We start from the raw sequence: 15984 nt of genomic DNA, 5'->3' as shown, positions 1-15984 counted from the left end.
TCTGCAGTACATTTTGATCATTTTGCTCCGTCAGACCAACATTAGGATCCATATCATTAGCTAAATTTTTATGCTGCCATGTTCCTGGAGCAAATGATGAATTGCTTGAGATATTTGTGTGGTGATTTATTTAGCCCCTAGATTGACAGATGTAGAGGAACAAGGGTGCTGTTGACAGTTTATTATATTCACAAGCATGGTTTTAATAAGGTAATCAAAGGAAGATTTAGTAAACTTAGATATGAGTGTAGGAAATGCAAGATGTTATTCACTTAATTTACCTTTTGGTTATAAAGAGCTGCGATTCTTAAAATGCATATAAATTCCTTGTTATACAAGTTACATTAAATGTTTTCACAATAATAAACAAGGCTAAACTGACGGAATTTAAGCAAACATTGAAGATTAGATTAAACATGTTCAAAATATTTGGAAGGGGCCGACATACAGTAAACATGGTCAAGGGCGCAAGATTTGACTGATTAGTCCTGTTAGCCTCTGCTGGTAGATGCTGTAACTACACTATATTATAAAAGTAAAAAGCATCTTTCTCCCTTGGCCTTTTGTTTTCTGAATATATTGAAATGTTAGTATGCAACATATACAGTACATCTCATGCATTTCGTTATAGATGCTTCACAAGTGCCTGATTTGTTTTCTTTTGGACTTATTTTTCCCATATCTATCTGAACTACCTTTGAGATGAATAGGAATGATAATATCTGTCTGAAGGTATAGACCTGTGTGTTACTATGGAAGTCAAAGGAGTCCCCCTAGTGGATAAATGGCTCTGTTCTTCTGAATCTGTCTGCAGCTTTCAACATTCTCAACATACGTCAGATCTCTAAGCTGACCTTCATGTTAGACATCTAGATTTGCACTTCTCGACTACTCATTAACCCAAGCTCAGACTCACCAAGACTGAGCATCTTTATTATCTGAAGAACGTCTCTCATGTTCTTAGATAATCTCTCTGTTGGTCAAGCAATTGATGCATAATGGTTCAATACTTGCCCTCATCTTTTGTAATCAGCAAAGGTCATCATCTGTAACTACTCCAACTTCATCCTCCAAAATATATTAAAACTTTTTGTGAAACATTTGTAAACCGTTTGTGAAAATAAACCAGCAGGGGGCAGCCATGAATCACAAATCTATCCATGCTGACGCGTGCTGCATCGTTTCTCAACTCAACAATAATTCTGCCATTGTTCTGTTTTAATACGGCTCAAATGACTTCTTAATTTTTAATTTATGTATGCATCATTTATTAGTATATTATATGAGCGTGATAAGAGAAACACGAGAGTTAGAAATGAGACTTGTGGAGTAACCTTGAGGAGTGTGTCTGCGCATGTGATTGGCTGAAAGTTTTTTCATCGTTCCTCTATAAAACCGCCGTAACGGTTCACAAATGCTGTATGAACATCGAGTGCTGCTTACTTTTGGGACCTTTGCCTCAACATGATTTGTGCGCAGTGGATTAAAATACTTGGAAACTACAACAGATAAATTACACAAATTAACTCGCCCGGCTTCAGATTATTTGACTGCATTCATTTCTGTTTTAAAGCAAAAAGGACCTTTGTTTTTGAAAAGATTTTTTTATCGTATAAGAATTGTACATCATGGCAAATACTTGCATACAGTTCACGGGATTTGTGATGAGTTTTGTTGGTTGGATCGGACTTATCATCGCCACTGCCACCAATGACTGGGTCGTCACCTGTAAATACAACATGAACACCTGTAAGAAGATGGATGAACTGGAAGCCAAGGGTCTGTGGGCAGACTGTGTGATCTCAACAGCTCTTTATCACTGCATCACACTCACTCAGATTCTCGATTTACCAGGTACGTCTAAAGTAAATAAATAATTGTAATAAAGGTGCTATTAATAAAAGCAACACAAACAAAAGTGAACAATTTTCCAGGTGTGAAGGAACTATGAATTAATTTACCCTTACGGAAATGTGTTTAAGTGACAACCTATTTACCATGGTTTTACTAATACAAAGTCAATTTTACTACAATAAAACTGGTTAATTCTTTAAAGCTTTAATTGTCAATGTATTGTCCTTCTTTTTACTTTTTAAAAATTCTAATATATTAAATGTCCTTTCTTGGTGTATAGACACAGATATTCAATAACAAGTGAGACAAAAATATGAAATAAATATTTTATGCCATAGATGCTTAAAATGTTGGCTGTTTGATTGAAAACTTAAATTTTTATTTCTTTAATAAAATATCGTGTTATTATTAAAATGACTAAAGACTAATTTCGTTTTTTTCAGCTTACATCCAGACGTCTCGTGCTCTAATGGTCACCGCATCGATTGTTGGACTGCCTGCTCTCGCGCTCGTGCTCATGTCCATGTCCTGTATTAACCTCGGCAATGAACCTGAAAGCGCCAAAAACAAGCGATCTGTGCTCGGAGGGATCCTCATACTGTTAACTGGTGGGCATGAGATTTCTTAAATGAGGTTTTATTATATTTAAAGTCATTCTAGTGTTTCACTCAGACAGTTAGTATTCCCTTTGCATATTGTAAATGTCATGGGTTCAATCTCAGGGAAGATATATGCATCTTAAATGCACTGTAAGGCGATTTGGATAAAAGCGTTTGCCAACTGCATAAAAGTAAAAATGTAAATGTAGGAGACTTGTAGCCCACAGGATATGAATCTCGTTTAATTGTAATGTATAGGCTACAATTTGCACATTTTATAAAAAGTATTATTACCAGATGGAAAATGCTTAATTTCTGTAATTATTAGAAATGAAAATTATTTTCTGTCTTTCTCTTGGAGAATTTAGATTTTACAAAAAACTTGAATTACTTTTGAATTTGTTCATATCTGATACACATACAGTATCTCCTTTAGCTGAGTAACTAAAATAAGCGATAGGTGGGTGGTAATATTACAATATTGTCAGTACATCTTTTAAAATACTTTACCTTTTTATCATTAACAAGTAAAATACCAAATTTAATGTTAATTCTCTGTCATTATTTCCTCAGCTTTTTGTGGCGTCGTATCCACCGTGTGGTTTCCCATTGGCGCCCATCACGAGAGGGGCTTGATGTCCTTTGGCTTCTCCCTGTATTCTGGGTGGGTGGGTACTGGACTGTGTCTGTTGGGAGGGTGTATGATCACCTGTTGTTCAGCAGACAGCTCCGCTTCATACACTGACAACAATCGATTCTACTACTCCAAACAGAGCCCCACCCATCCAAGCACGGCCTCCACTAACCATGCCAAAAGCGCACACGTGTGAGCTTTGGGATTACTCCAGAGCAAGTTCAGCCCATCAGATTTTTGCTCTCTCTCTCTCTCTCTGTTTTATCTTTCTCTCAACACTTTGTCATTTCAAGCGTGTTTGTATCTACAGTGGTGAAGCTGTGGATTGTTATTTTACAGATGAACTGTAAACCCTTTCCGCCCTTTGACTTGGCAGCAAGGTTACATACAGTATTAAGGGACAGTCACTGGTGAAAGACCTGCTGTAATCAGAGGACCAGTAACGAAGGATTTATTTTTCATATGGATTTTACTGATTCTGCACAGTACAGTGTGCCTTCTATAAGTCTTATTTTTGTAGTAGAAGTTGCAATATGCATTTTTATATGAATACTAACAGTATTTGCCAATTGTTTTATTGTGAATGTTTTTATATGTTTCGGTATTTTTTGTACGGCTTTGTAAAAACTTAATTAACTTCAGAACATTGTTTATGTCAAGCAAATGAAGTTAAGACGGGAAATGAATAATAGCTGCTCAAATGTAATTAGATCAAAATTGGACCAAAGCAGTAACTGACTCTTTTATTTATTGTAATACTTGTATGCAGTTTTTATTGTTGTAATAAACAATGTTGTCCTTGAGAAATTGCCTTCTCTTTAACTAGTTCTAGATTTTTTTTATTATAGACAATGTCTCATTTTTTAAAATAAACCCCTGTGGAAAAACCTGAACAGTAAATTCTGTTTTCTGAATGCAGAATTACTCTCTAAGGGACTGCATATTGTTCAGCACACTGCATTTTTTCGGCTCGGCAGCTGCCAGGTGCTCAGGCGAGTGCACTGCATCATCATTAAACTTCTTGTTCATTCTCGGTAACGGCACTCAAGGGTGCATACTGTATGATTGATTCAGGTACCCGAGTCATAGGTTACGTGTACTGGTATGTGTATCGATTTCTCTTCAATGAAAAGTTGGTTGTGTTGCAACTGATGAGCAGCATAATGTCTAATGGTAGACACGCTGATTAAAGGTTAAGAGTTGTAATTTGCCATTAGGAAAGATTTATGTGATGTTTGTGTTAATCTTCTGTTCTTTAAATAGAATCAGTGAATGTTTCCTGTTATACAAGGTGTGACAGTCAAAAAATGCAGAATATTGAAGATTTAAGCAACACACAGACATTTTTGTCCTTGTGGTTTTGTAGAGTTGGAATAAACAAGAGTGCAAATGTCAGTATGACATTATTTTGCCAACGGTGCAGCTTATTGCTTCTCATTTGTGAGTCTTAAAGCAACAGGTCACCAAAAAAGAAAAGAAAATTCTGCCATCCTGTCTGTTTTTCACCCAATGTTATTGCTTTATGAGGCTTGGAATATAGTTTATGAGTCATATGGACCACTTTCATGGCTTTTAAAGCGACAGTGCCCAATTAATGTAATTGCATAAAGAATCGGTGCAGATATTCTCATTTTGTTTTCTAAATAAAGACATGGTTTGAAATGAAGGTGAGTAAATGATGGCAGAATTTTTTGGGACAACAAATACCTTCGGCCTTCAGTCTTTGGTTAGAGGTAGTTAAGGGTGGAATATATTAGACTGACATTTTTTGTTATATACAGTATATTTCATCTCCAAATATGGCTGTAAATAATGCAAATGTCAAAGCAGAAAATAACCTGAACCAGCAGGAAAGAAGGGCAAAAGCAGATGCTCTCTGATGTCAATCCAGCCCTCCCAATGTTCATAGCTTGGAGAGAGAAGGTTTTGCATTTCTTCAGAGGACTTGCATAGGGTATATCAATATTTTGACCAACAAATGGCAACTTCAGCAGTTTAAAGTGCAACTTCTACAGTTTAAAGTTGCCATTTGATAAAGAATTTCAAGAAAATAATCACAAATTGGGAAATATGGGAACCATGACTCACTCGTTTTCCTTGAAAACTAAGAAAACTGATGTTGACAATTTTTTGAACGTTTACCAAAAGAAAATTTCAGAACTGGGATAACACTTTTGTCATTGACTTAAATATAGAGAAGGTCTATTTTTGGGGAGAAAAAATAGGAATGTTTGTGAAAGGGTGACCCATTAAATGCGGGGTGCATGATTAAAAAAAAAAACATTGGAAAAGGGAGTCAGGCCAACTACCAAAACACACTTGTAGCCAATCAACAATAAGGGGTGTGTCTATTAACCAACATCGTTGTCTGGGTTGCGTATGTGTGGGGCGGGTCTATCAAAAGAAGGTCCAGATTCTATTAAGGTAGAGGCTAGTTTGTTTAGTTGATTTTAAATGTCAACATTGGCTTTCAGAGATCATGCACCCCGCCTTTAAGGTCATCTATAGTACAGGCTATACTCATGGGCCTCATTTATAAAGCGTGCAAAAATTCACGGCAAAGTTCATATTTATAAAAACTATCTTTGACGTGGAAAAGTGCTTTTAGCGCCACGCCAGGGTCTGAGCCAACCTACGCACTATTGCTTGTCTGATTGCTGCAGGTTTTTGGCAATATAAACCATTCTTGCTGCTTGAAATTGGGTTTAAACATTGACAAGCGCTCTTTTATATGTCTATGACATTAATTAGGCATCGTTTAAAGGCGAAGGTCTTAAACTGCTCAGCTGCGCACAAGTTCAAGATCATTTGCGATTTATAAATGTCATATCTAAGAAAGAGGTATGTGCATTTTCTGTGCGTAAGTTCGGTTTATGAATCACACTTATGCATTTTTGATAAATGATCATAAGATCAAATGAAGTATGGTTTCTATGCAGCATTTTATAAATGAGGCCCATGGTGCCCAGTGTAGAGAGTTTGTCCATAAGAAGTTTGTCCCAGGCTCTGTAAATTCAAGTGATTAAGATATGCAGGTATTAAGTAACTCGAAGCAGCTGATGATAATGAAGAATTTGGTTTTGTTTGTTCTATAAATATGTTTGCATAAGCATAAAAGTACCTAATATTTACATGTATAATATATCTAAATAAAGGTATTTCTATATATAAGCATATCAGGAAAAAGTATCTACAGTACCACACAGTGCCAGTGCATTGTCTTCCTTACATCCAGGATGTCTGCATAGCACCAGGTTATTGCGTACAATATAAGCAAATCACATTTAAATTTGATAAGGTTGATGACAGATAGAAAATGAACACAAATGACGTCCTATGAGGAATCATAGGAAAAACACTTATGAAGACCCTCCCACAAAAGGAGCGTGCTGGTTAAGTCGATGTCTGTGCCATACAGACAGACAAGTCTGTATGAATTGAACATAACAAGCTTGAGATATCATGATTTAATATCTCAAAATACTGTACCACATCGACATCGACCACCACTGTAGCAATGATAATGGAACAACATCTCGTTCCTCTGCATAGCCCATGGCGGTGCTCCCAGTATGACCATGTTTCCATTGTGCTCAGGTACTGCCTGTTATTCTAGGCTCAGCGCTCCACCCCACAGGAAACTGAGCTAGACTGCACCGCTAACACAAGCCACTCGTTTGAGGATATTTGTTACCCCTGATTTTGTGATACTGCCTTTAAGAGAAAGGAAAATCAAGAGTCTTATCTGATCTGCAATAAATGACTTTCATTGTTGCATGGAAGCAATATTAACATTTCATTACACAGTGCAACGGGAGAGCAAACCACAAGAAGAAGAAACAATAAATAGGTTCTTTAAAAAAAATCATAGAAACCAGAATACATCCACTTCATACCAAAATATACAGCAGAAACAAAATCAGATTGGCAGGGGAAGCCGATCTCCACATTTCCTGAACAAATACCAAACAAACTATGATAGCAGGAAAGATAGCTTATATAAAGTACAAACACTGTACCATTTCTCAGAGACAAATAACAAATAGTAGCTGACTTGAAAGCAGTAGTTTTGATTTTTTCAAACAGGTTCATAATAGCAAAATAGTGTTTTGTTTGGGTTTAATCCCGGTTAACTGTGCCCTCGATGACTCTATTCTATAGGTATGTTTTAACATTCCAACATAAACATTAAAACTACCAAATCAAAATCCAAAAATCTCCAGTTACGTTTTTAACATTTTAGAAAGAGGTCATTAAAAATATATGCTTTCACAACTTTTCTTTAGAAGTTCTGCTGAACCATAAGTGAACCCACAAAGCACCACCAGCGGTGGATAAGCAACCCCACAGAGAACCCGAAGTTATGAAATGCCTGTAAAAAAATACTTCTCTTCAATTTCTTTGTCCTACGCCTCCACACTTTAATATGGTGTTCTGCTCTACAAAAGTAAAATGGTGTCTTTTGTCAGTAAACAAAGGTTGAAGACTTTGGCTTGCTTTGCAAACAGAGGCCACTCGGGAATTCGGGATGGGGCATAAGGGCAGACTGCTATTCTCATCTCTCAGAACTCTTTTCGATGGTCACCACACATGCAAATACTCAGGAACACAGTTGAACTCTGGGCCCTGTATGTCTGAACATGCTACACATTCAGCAAAATGCCACAGCGACAAAAATAATCACATCATAGACCAGATGCAAGTAACAAACCAACCCAGGCCCCAAACAAAGCTGTATATGCTTTATGGTGAATGTATGCAGAGAAGTACTCAAGAGAGACAGCTTTGTACGGCAACTCGCTCATCTATTTTTTAAAATTTAAATTAAACATGAGAGAAACTAAAAGCAAACAAAAACTATTGTGCCTTTTCTGTAAATATGTGTAAAGTATGAATTTGAGACCTGAGTTGGTTGTCTTTTCTTTTTTTCATTTTTGCCTTTTCGGCTGGCAGAGCTGCGGCACAGATAGACTAAGATTGGACGAATCAGTCAGACGCCACGTAAATCAAGGGGAAGAGAACAGCAGAACGGCACACCCAGACAAAAAATCACGACACGCTCCCCACTACATGCAAATTTCATGTAGCTTCTGTTTGCCTACATCTTGTCATTTTTTCAATGGAAACACCCTGACCAGCCGAGAGACACAAATTGTACTGTGGTCACACTGTCAGTATTTACACAGAGCTGCCTGCTTGCAAGGACGGAGTGGAGCTACTGGCAGAAGATGTATGGAGCGGTGAAACAAAATCGAATGAAAATGCAACCATGGACATAAAACAAACAAGCATGGACAAATTTAAAGCACACGTTAACAGATGAAGGCACTATTGCAAGCAAAGTCCAATTACTATTTGGGACAACCTACGATCCAAACCTTACTTGGGCTAGATGTTAGCGTGGAAGAGAAATGGCTCTTTGATTCTCTCACTTTGGGACTATATTTAACGCTTGTCCTTACCGTTTGTATTTCATGTATAATAGGAAATCTATGATATCTGAAGCAATAGTTATTAAAATAAGAAAAGTTTGTGCAAATTTGGTTAGTTTTAAAGTGAACATCTGCAGCAAGGTCTTTGAATAGCAATGTTTTTAGCTGGTTTTAAATTGACCCCACATAAGTGAGGTTAATGCAGTGGCGGCTTGTGACTGCTCTTCCGAGGGGTGCAAATTTAAAATAATGTGTTCGGAGTGCCATGTGTGTTGCTGGTGTTTTCAAAATATGTGTTTGTTGCGTCATGTGAACCATGTGCATCACGTGTTTTGTCAAAATAAGTGCCTGCTGCACACGCGTCAAAACCGTTTATGATAAAAGAGACGCTCACGTTCACAAAATACACGCAAGACACTCCCATTAGGCATGAGATTATGTGAGGATCTGGCAAACGCGAGCGTCTCTTTTATTATAAACCCTTTAGACGCATCTGCAGCAGGCACTTATTTTGACAAGACACGTGATGCACATAGGATCACTCGACACGCCGAAAACATATTTTGAACTATGAACCACACACATGACGGGTTACAAACATGTTGTGACGAACTTCGCATTGTGCGCCCTCGAAAAAAGAAGTCACCGGCCGTCACTGGGCAAATGAAATACAGGAAGTGACCCTGCTGTCAGTTGTTTTAGGGGAAGCTGTGGGACTGTGATAAAGCCATAAACTATTCACTAGATGACAATACATTTTTTCCTAGTCTATCATTTTGGTGGTGCTATTTAGTGAGACAATAAAAAGGTAATATTCAAGTGCTTGGTGAATCTAAAAACTCAAGACCAAACTAATAAATCATTAAAGGTGCTGTGTAATTTTAAAAGGATTGAACACAATCAAAATGTGTTTTAAAGATATAGGACACCACCCTGATCATTCTGGCTATCCTATCTGTAGTAAAAACCAAACATCTGCGAATGAAGAAAACATCTGCGAATGAAGAAATGGGAATGATATAAATATTCACTGCAGAGAGATAACAACCTAGCCCAAGGGTTCTGCAGCTGTTGGCAGATGAGTACATTCAAACTGCTTTCTCATTCCAAAGGATCGTCCAAATCATCATCGACCACCAGCGCCTCAAAGCCTGGACTGGCTTTGCCAGCTTTGCTTTTGGCCCTGCTGTTTGAAGAGTAAGAGGAGGTCCTATTGTTGTCCACTCTGTCCAGGACTTCATGCTGAGAGTCGTGCTGCTCCTGGCGTTGCTGTTTCTGGTGCCCACCTTTTCCCTCATGGGATTTCCAGCTTTGGAACTGACCCCCATCTCCTGAAGGATACAGATCATCATCCGCTGCTAAATTGTCATCCACACCCATGTCATAGCGCTGGTACGTGCTGGCGTGGGCTTCCTCCTCACGTGCCGTGATCTCCAGGGTGCTGTTCCACATGCCGTACCCAAAGTAAATTAGAATGCCTGTGACACAAACACACATAGGATACTGCACAACTGTTTGTCAGAGATTTTTATCATTAAAGAAACAGTAGCGCATTAGTCCCACTTAAACTTACCCACAAGGCACCACACACCAAAACGGATCCACGTGATGCTGGAAAGCTTGAGCATGAGGTAAATATTCACCAGCATGGCAGAGACTGGGACGAAGGGAACGCAGGGAGCCATGTAGGGGAGACGCTTGGGGTTCTCAGGCTGCTGAATGATAATGAAGACCAAGAGCGTGATGACCAGCAGCAGTATCACCAGCAAAAGCACAGCCCACCACTGACCCTCTGCGATCTGACCCGACCCGAAGATGATGAGGGAGCAGAAGCAAAAGATTAGGATAAAAAGCAGGATGACGCAGCGTGTGACGGTGCGGCCCGTGGCAACAGTGGGACGGTCCATCTTTCCCGGCAGGCCGAGCCGGATGCGCATGGTGTAATAGCGTGGCCCCAGCAGCTTCTTTAGTTTGAGCAAGTAAGCACTGTCCGTTTCGTCCGTTTCGATGCCTGAGGACATGTCCACGGTGCCGTAGTTCGGGTGACTGGAGGTGTAGGTGGACTTGTCGGGCTTACCGATTAGCATCTCGTTGTCTCCCAGCGACGGGAGGTTCTTTGCTCCACAGGTGTTTGTGGCAGGTCCTCCGTAGTCATCGCCCTCGCTTACCGGCGAGCAGGCGTCCTTCTCACACTCAGCCAATACCCCTTCTTTGCGCTTCGCGTTCTGCTCTGAAAGGAAGTTGACGAAACCGTGGATGTCTCCTTCGGGCTGGTAGCGCAGCAGTAGCACACACACCGACACTAATGTGTAGGCGAGCAGGGTGCCGATGGACATCATCTCAATTAGGTCCCTCAGGCTGACAAGCAGAGCCAACAGAGCTGAGAGGAACCCAGATACCACACAGGCCACTGCAGGTGTCTCTGTGTATGTGCTCACATGAGCCAAGAACCTGCAACATACAGCACAGCTATTGTCAGATTGTGTACATAATAGCTATCTACTATACATCAAAATTGAATGTCTTTGACTGACAATTACAACAGATTCGATTAAAATGTCAAGACTCTGGTGTGCATTTTGGTTGCGACGGCAAAATGATAGAAGCTTGGTTATCCTGAAAATTTAGTTTAAAGGTGACATGTATTTAAATGCTAAATACTCTCCGCCTATTGATCTATTGCAGGGGTCTCCGAACCCTTCTTCTGGTAAGCTAAAATCCTGCAAATTTTGGCTCCATCACCAATCAAACACAGCTGAAAAAAATGCTTGATAATTACAAACAGGTGTGTTGGAGCTGGGTTGGAGCTGGTACATTTTACATGTACAACAACAAAAGCAGCGGACTCTGACCTTAAACCGGTCATTTCTCCGTCTCGGGTATAAGCGAAAGCACTTGCCCACTGACCACCCTCTCAGTAATCAGGACAGAATTGGTCGAAAGTGGACAAAGAGATGGATTAAAATACCAGGTGTAAACGTGAATGTGTCTCTCTTGTCCACTTTTGATCTGATTGACCAAAACGCATCTTAATACCAGGTATAAACAGCCTATTTGTGAAACAGAAATCCTTTAGATCTGGGGTCTCCAACCTGTTTTGTGACCAAGGGTTACCACAATGGATAAAACAATCTCTTTTTGATATAGTCTACATTTTTCTTCTACCTGTTGATTTGATTAGATTTTTCTTATGTTTTATCATTGCTTAAAATGTTAACATACATAAAAGAAGCCAAGGTAATATAAAAATATGAAATAAATAAATAATAAAATTGAGGCTTTTAATAGACTGCACTTTGGCGGGAAACTCCTGTTTGGAGACCACTTCTTTAGATGTTAATGTTTTTATGGAATCATACAGCCTTACAAAGACCTTTTAAGAAACATTTGAAAGATCGTACCATGACTGTAGTATTTTCACATCAAAACAAAGACATTTTCAAATCAAAAATGTCTTCTTTGTTGGTTATTTCTTTGTCCCTACCTGAAGAGTAAACCGTCTCCTGCCATGGCGTAGATGACTCTCGGCATTGGGAACAGAGATCCTAACAAACTAACTGTAAGTCCGGCAATTGAGCCAATGGCCACTATATATTTTGCCGTTTGGAAACCATGTAGAGAAAACATTTCCATCAGTGGAGCATCTTCATCAATTTCAGTGTAGGGAACCATTAATGTAAGGATCACACTCACCTAAAAAAAAGAGATGAAAGAAAAAGTGATAACAGAAAAGAGAGGAGTGTGTGTTTTATTTACCCCTCCCTGATTGTTCAACTATATATTTTTTTGCTGCTATGTGTATTTTCTTTAAAGGGACAATAAGTAGGATTTACCCCCATCTAGTGGTGAAATTGTATTTTGCATTCAAACGAATAGTGCTCTCTAGCGCCTCGCTTTTCAAAATGCGTGTTGCAACTACGGTAGCCGTTATGTACTCACTGATCTCCTTGTCCTTTTCAGCTGGTTCACTTGTTCTGAATGAAAACACGTTGTGGAAACGCGTTGGTAGGCAAGTGCTTTTTGTCCCTATTTTGTGCTATTATAGTTTCAATACGGCGGAACGACATGGAAGCCTCCTTGGACTTACCCGTTCAATGTAAGTAAAGAAAAGGAATTCTTATCTTACAAAGAAAAGCCAGATAACTGGCAAAGGTCATTTGACACCAACAAGGACATATTTATGAATAAAGACATTGATTTTGATTAATAAAACACTTAAAACCCTACTTACTGTCCGTTTAAGGTATCGTTTGTTTTAGGGTAAAATATTTGTAAGTAATATAATTAACTGTGTTGTAAATGAAATAATAATTGATTGTCAGTAGCCATATGTTAATTTGCAACCAACATACAATAACGTGAGCATTTATATGCACATACACGTACTGTACTCTACACAAACATACAGACTGAGAACTCGAGTTCCTGAACTAAAATTAGTCTATGCTAAACTAAAACAGCATGAGATGAGAGGAGGACACTTCATTAGCACGTCTGCTTCTCATCCGACAGTCTCATAGATGTGAAAATGAAGAGCCATTTTGGTAAAGACAATTTCCAGCTAAACCCAATGCAGACAAAAAAAAGTCAGAGAAAGAGTGTGGGTTTGGGGAGAGGTTCAAATGTGGAAAAATGAAAAAATTTAATGTACTAGTTTATAATATATAATCTAGATTAAGATGCAGGAACAATGCCTGTTGGTAAGTTAACCCTCAGTTTGTTACTATAGCAACCTCATACAGAAAGACAGCATTGCAAGGTGATAAAGTCAAATAGCAGAAGGGAATAATTAGTGAGTGCGTTTACATGCACAGAATAAGTTGTTAACTATCAAAAATCTGCTTATTATAGAAACCTGTTTTCAAATGCAAAACGATAACCGGCTATGAAAAAACTGCGTTTCCATGGGATTTGGACATTACTGCCAATAGTCCAAGGCTATAATTTTTTCAAATTTAAGTTTCAAATTGTGTCAATAAGACACTGCTAAATTGATCGCACAGTTGGGGGCAGAAAAGTAAAAGAAGCTGCAGTGCTGACTATTCTTTTTCCGACAGTAATGTTATAAGTGCACATCAGAGAACCTTTTAAAAACAATTGCAGTTCACCTTTAAAGATGAATAAAAAAATTCAAAGAGCAACTAGAAAAACGGCATATGATGCTTCACGTCACATCTATACTTACAGAGACATAGGCAGTTAGGCAGGTGACCAGAGAGGCAGTGATAGCATAAGGGATGGAGGTATTGGGACTCTTTGCTTCCTCTCCAGTGGTGGCTATGATGTCAAATCCTATAAAGGCATAGAAGCAAGTGGCTGCACCCTGCATGACCTGTTGAGCACACAGTAGACAATGTAATTTCCTAAACATTGTTTGTATTGAGTGTAAGAAATGTTGGCTTATATAAAAGATTTCCTGTTCACTACGAAATTAAATTAGGTACAAAGCAAAAATCAACAAAGGGCTCTTTACCCCCGACCAGCCATAAGGTAGAAATCTCCCCTCGTCCCAATTGCTCCCACTGACGAAGAACAGTCCTGCAATCATTATGAAGACCCACACCATCAGATTGATGACGTTCAGCACATTGTTGAAGCCCACTGAATTCTTTACACCCAGAGCGACTATCACTGTGACCAGGATGGCTATGACGAGTGCCAGGATGTCAGGATACGACTGCTCGCCTTTACCTGAGATTATATAACAACAGTCATCAGCGTTGTTAAATATCTGACCCCCTTATGCTGTCATGAATAAACCATGTACTTCAAAGAATAGACACGAGAGTACTAAACGGAAGTGATTATGAACCACGTTGTGGCTACTATTTACAGACATGGATGCACGGATTTTATTGCACTTGGCTAGTAGAAGAGATTTTACTGGCTGTGTTAGACTATGTATTTTGGCTTGATTTGTGTTATGTTTTGTCTGGGGCAGATACAGTATCATAAAAGAAAACTCTTCCTGTTAACATGCTGTGAAATATTTTCCTGAGTGCCCAACACCCTTGTTTTATTCTTCTGTCATTTAAGAGCCTAGTTGCTCTATGTATCTTTTGTGAGACCTTTACTGTAGCATTAAGCTATGTTGTTTTATTGGCCGATAAATTAACTCATGTACGATAACTTCTGCACGGTCTCTTGCCTCAGTTAAAACCTACTGTTCCTTCTCTTTATATATTCTATTAAAGAATTAAAGAAGCATTAGCAAGTTGGAAGAAGCATTTGATCACAGGAACATTATCACAGGTTCATCTGCTCATATACAGTAATCGTGTAACAATGTGGATTGCTGTTCAGCAAAAGGGGGGCTCAAGGATTTGCCCACCTCCCCAGACTACTACAAATAATTATATATGGGCGGTGAGGGATGCCGAAAGAACTAATGTCGGGAACAAGAGGCTCCTTTAATATCCTGGTAATAATTAGAAGATTAGGTTGTATTCCTCCTGAACTTACATTTAATAAATTCCTTTATCAAAGCAAAAATAGATGTAAAGTTTACTCACTCCACTAAAATATTGCTGTCCTAATTTTAATAAAAATACCTAAAAGTGCATATTTTCACTTGCAAAATGTAACTGGAACAACTTTTCACTTGACTGCAGAAGAAAGAGGTCATTTTTTCCATAATTTATTCTTAAAAACCCACTGTGGTGATAAATTAAGGCATAAAATAATCATCTTTTCACCCTTAGGGTTTAAGTTTCCCAGACAGGGTTTAGATTAATCCAGGACTAGGCCTTGGTTCTATTAGGACATTGAAGTAGTTTTTACCAACATACCTTAGAAAAAACATTACTGGTGTGCATCTTGAGACAAAACGATGGCATTAATATATGTTAAGATATGTCAGTGCAAGATGTTTTTAAATAACAGCAACTCAAACATGCATTTTAGTCTGGGACTATAGGATAAGCCCTGTCCATAAAAAAATGCCCCTTAATGTTCTTTTAAACCCCATTTGATAAACCCCTTCCCCCACAAGTCTCTGTTCAGGTTGTATTTTTTGATCTGAGCCCTTATCATCACTTATCACTATCGGTAGCTGTTTACTTAAAAGCCTTTAGTGATATTAAATATGTATTTTGAGTTTGTTACACTACAGAAAAATATGGTCCACCTAGCCAAATTTAAATGATACAAATTACCAGTAAATAAAATATTTCAAAATCTCGGAAAAATAGACAGCATTCTCTGTAAAAAAAATGCAGCATTTTTGTCAAATCAACATATTTTATGTTAATTTAACCTAAAAAAATGAAATGAAACAATTTAAACTTGTTTTTATAAGTTATGTTAACTTATCACAGGTCAAAACTTAAAATAGTATGTTGAATTGACTTGCAAAACAAATTAGTTTGAACTTTTTTTTTTTTAAATTACAGTATGTCAACGCTGAAAGCACACCCACTTGTGGAAAAACTGCTGTCTCTCTCTAATTTCAAATACCGCTACAACC

At 38.4% G+C, this 15984-nt stretch overlaps 2 protein-coding genes across 2 annotated transcripts in view; one reads left to right on the top strand and one right to left on the bottom strand.

Annotated features, from left to right (window-relative positions):
* Positions 1-1419: 1419 nt before the first annotated feature.
* Positions 1420-4747, top strand: cldn11a (claudin 11a). The gene is made up of 3 exons (XM_065276350.2): positions 1420-1854; positions 2298-2462; positions 3027-4747. The coding sequence occupies exons 1-3, from the start codon at positions 1629-1631 to the stop codon at positions 3281-3283; spliced, it is 648 nt and encodes a 215-aa protein (XP_065132422.1). The 5' UTR covers positions 1420-1628; the 3' UTR covers positions 3284-4747.
* A 4266-nt stretch (positions 4748-9013) lies between these two features.
* slc7a14a (solute carrier family 7 member 14a) overlaps positions 9014-15984 on the bottom strand; it is a 29315-nt gene continuing 22344 nt past the window's right edge. The window contains exons 4-8 of the mRNA XM_065276349.2: positions 13993-14210; positions 13705-13851; positions 12004-12212; positions 10093-10970; positions 9014-9997 (exon numbers count right to left, since the gene is read on the bottom strand). Coding sequence (XP_065132421.1) covers positions 9621-9997; positions 10093-10970; positions 12004-12212; positions 13705-13851; positions 13993-14210 — 1829 coding nt within the window. The 3' untranslated portion in view covers positions 9014-9620. The remainder of the gene's footprint in view (positions 9998-10092; positions 10971-12003; positions 12213-13704; positions 13852-13992; positions 14211-15984) is intronic.

Source organism: Paramisgurnus dabryanus, chromosome 6, assembly GCF_030506205.2.
Source record: "Paramisgurnus dabryanus chromosome 6, PD_genome_1.1, whole genome shotgun sequence".
In the NCBI taxonomy this organism is placed as follows: domain Eukaryota; kingdom Metazoa; phylum Chordata; class Actinopteri; order Cypriniformes; family Cobitidae; genus Paramisgurnus; species Paramisgurnus dabryanus.
Note: the sequence above shows the minus strand (reverse complement) of the source record. Positions and strands in the feature narration are given on the sequence as shown.

Coding starts and splice junctions, on each gene's coding strand:
- cldn11a (XM_065276350.2), top strand. CDS start 1,629: ATGGCAAATACTTGCATACAGTTCACGGGATTTGTGATGAGTTTTGTT. Junction 1,855..2,297: donor TCAGATTCTCGATTTACCAG/GTACGTCTAAAG, acceptor CGTTTTTTTCAG/CTTACATCCAGACGTCTCGT. Junction 2,463..3,026: donor GATCCTCATACTGTTAACTG/GTGGGCATGAGA, acceptor TTATTTCCTCAG/CTTTTTGTGGCGTCGTATCC.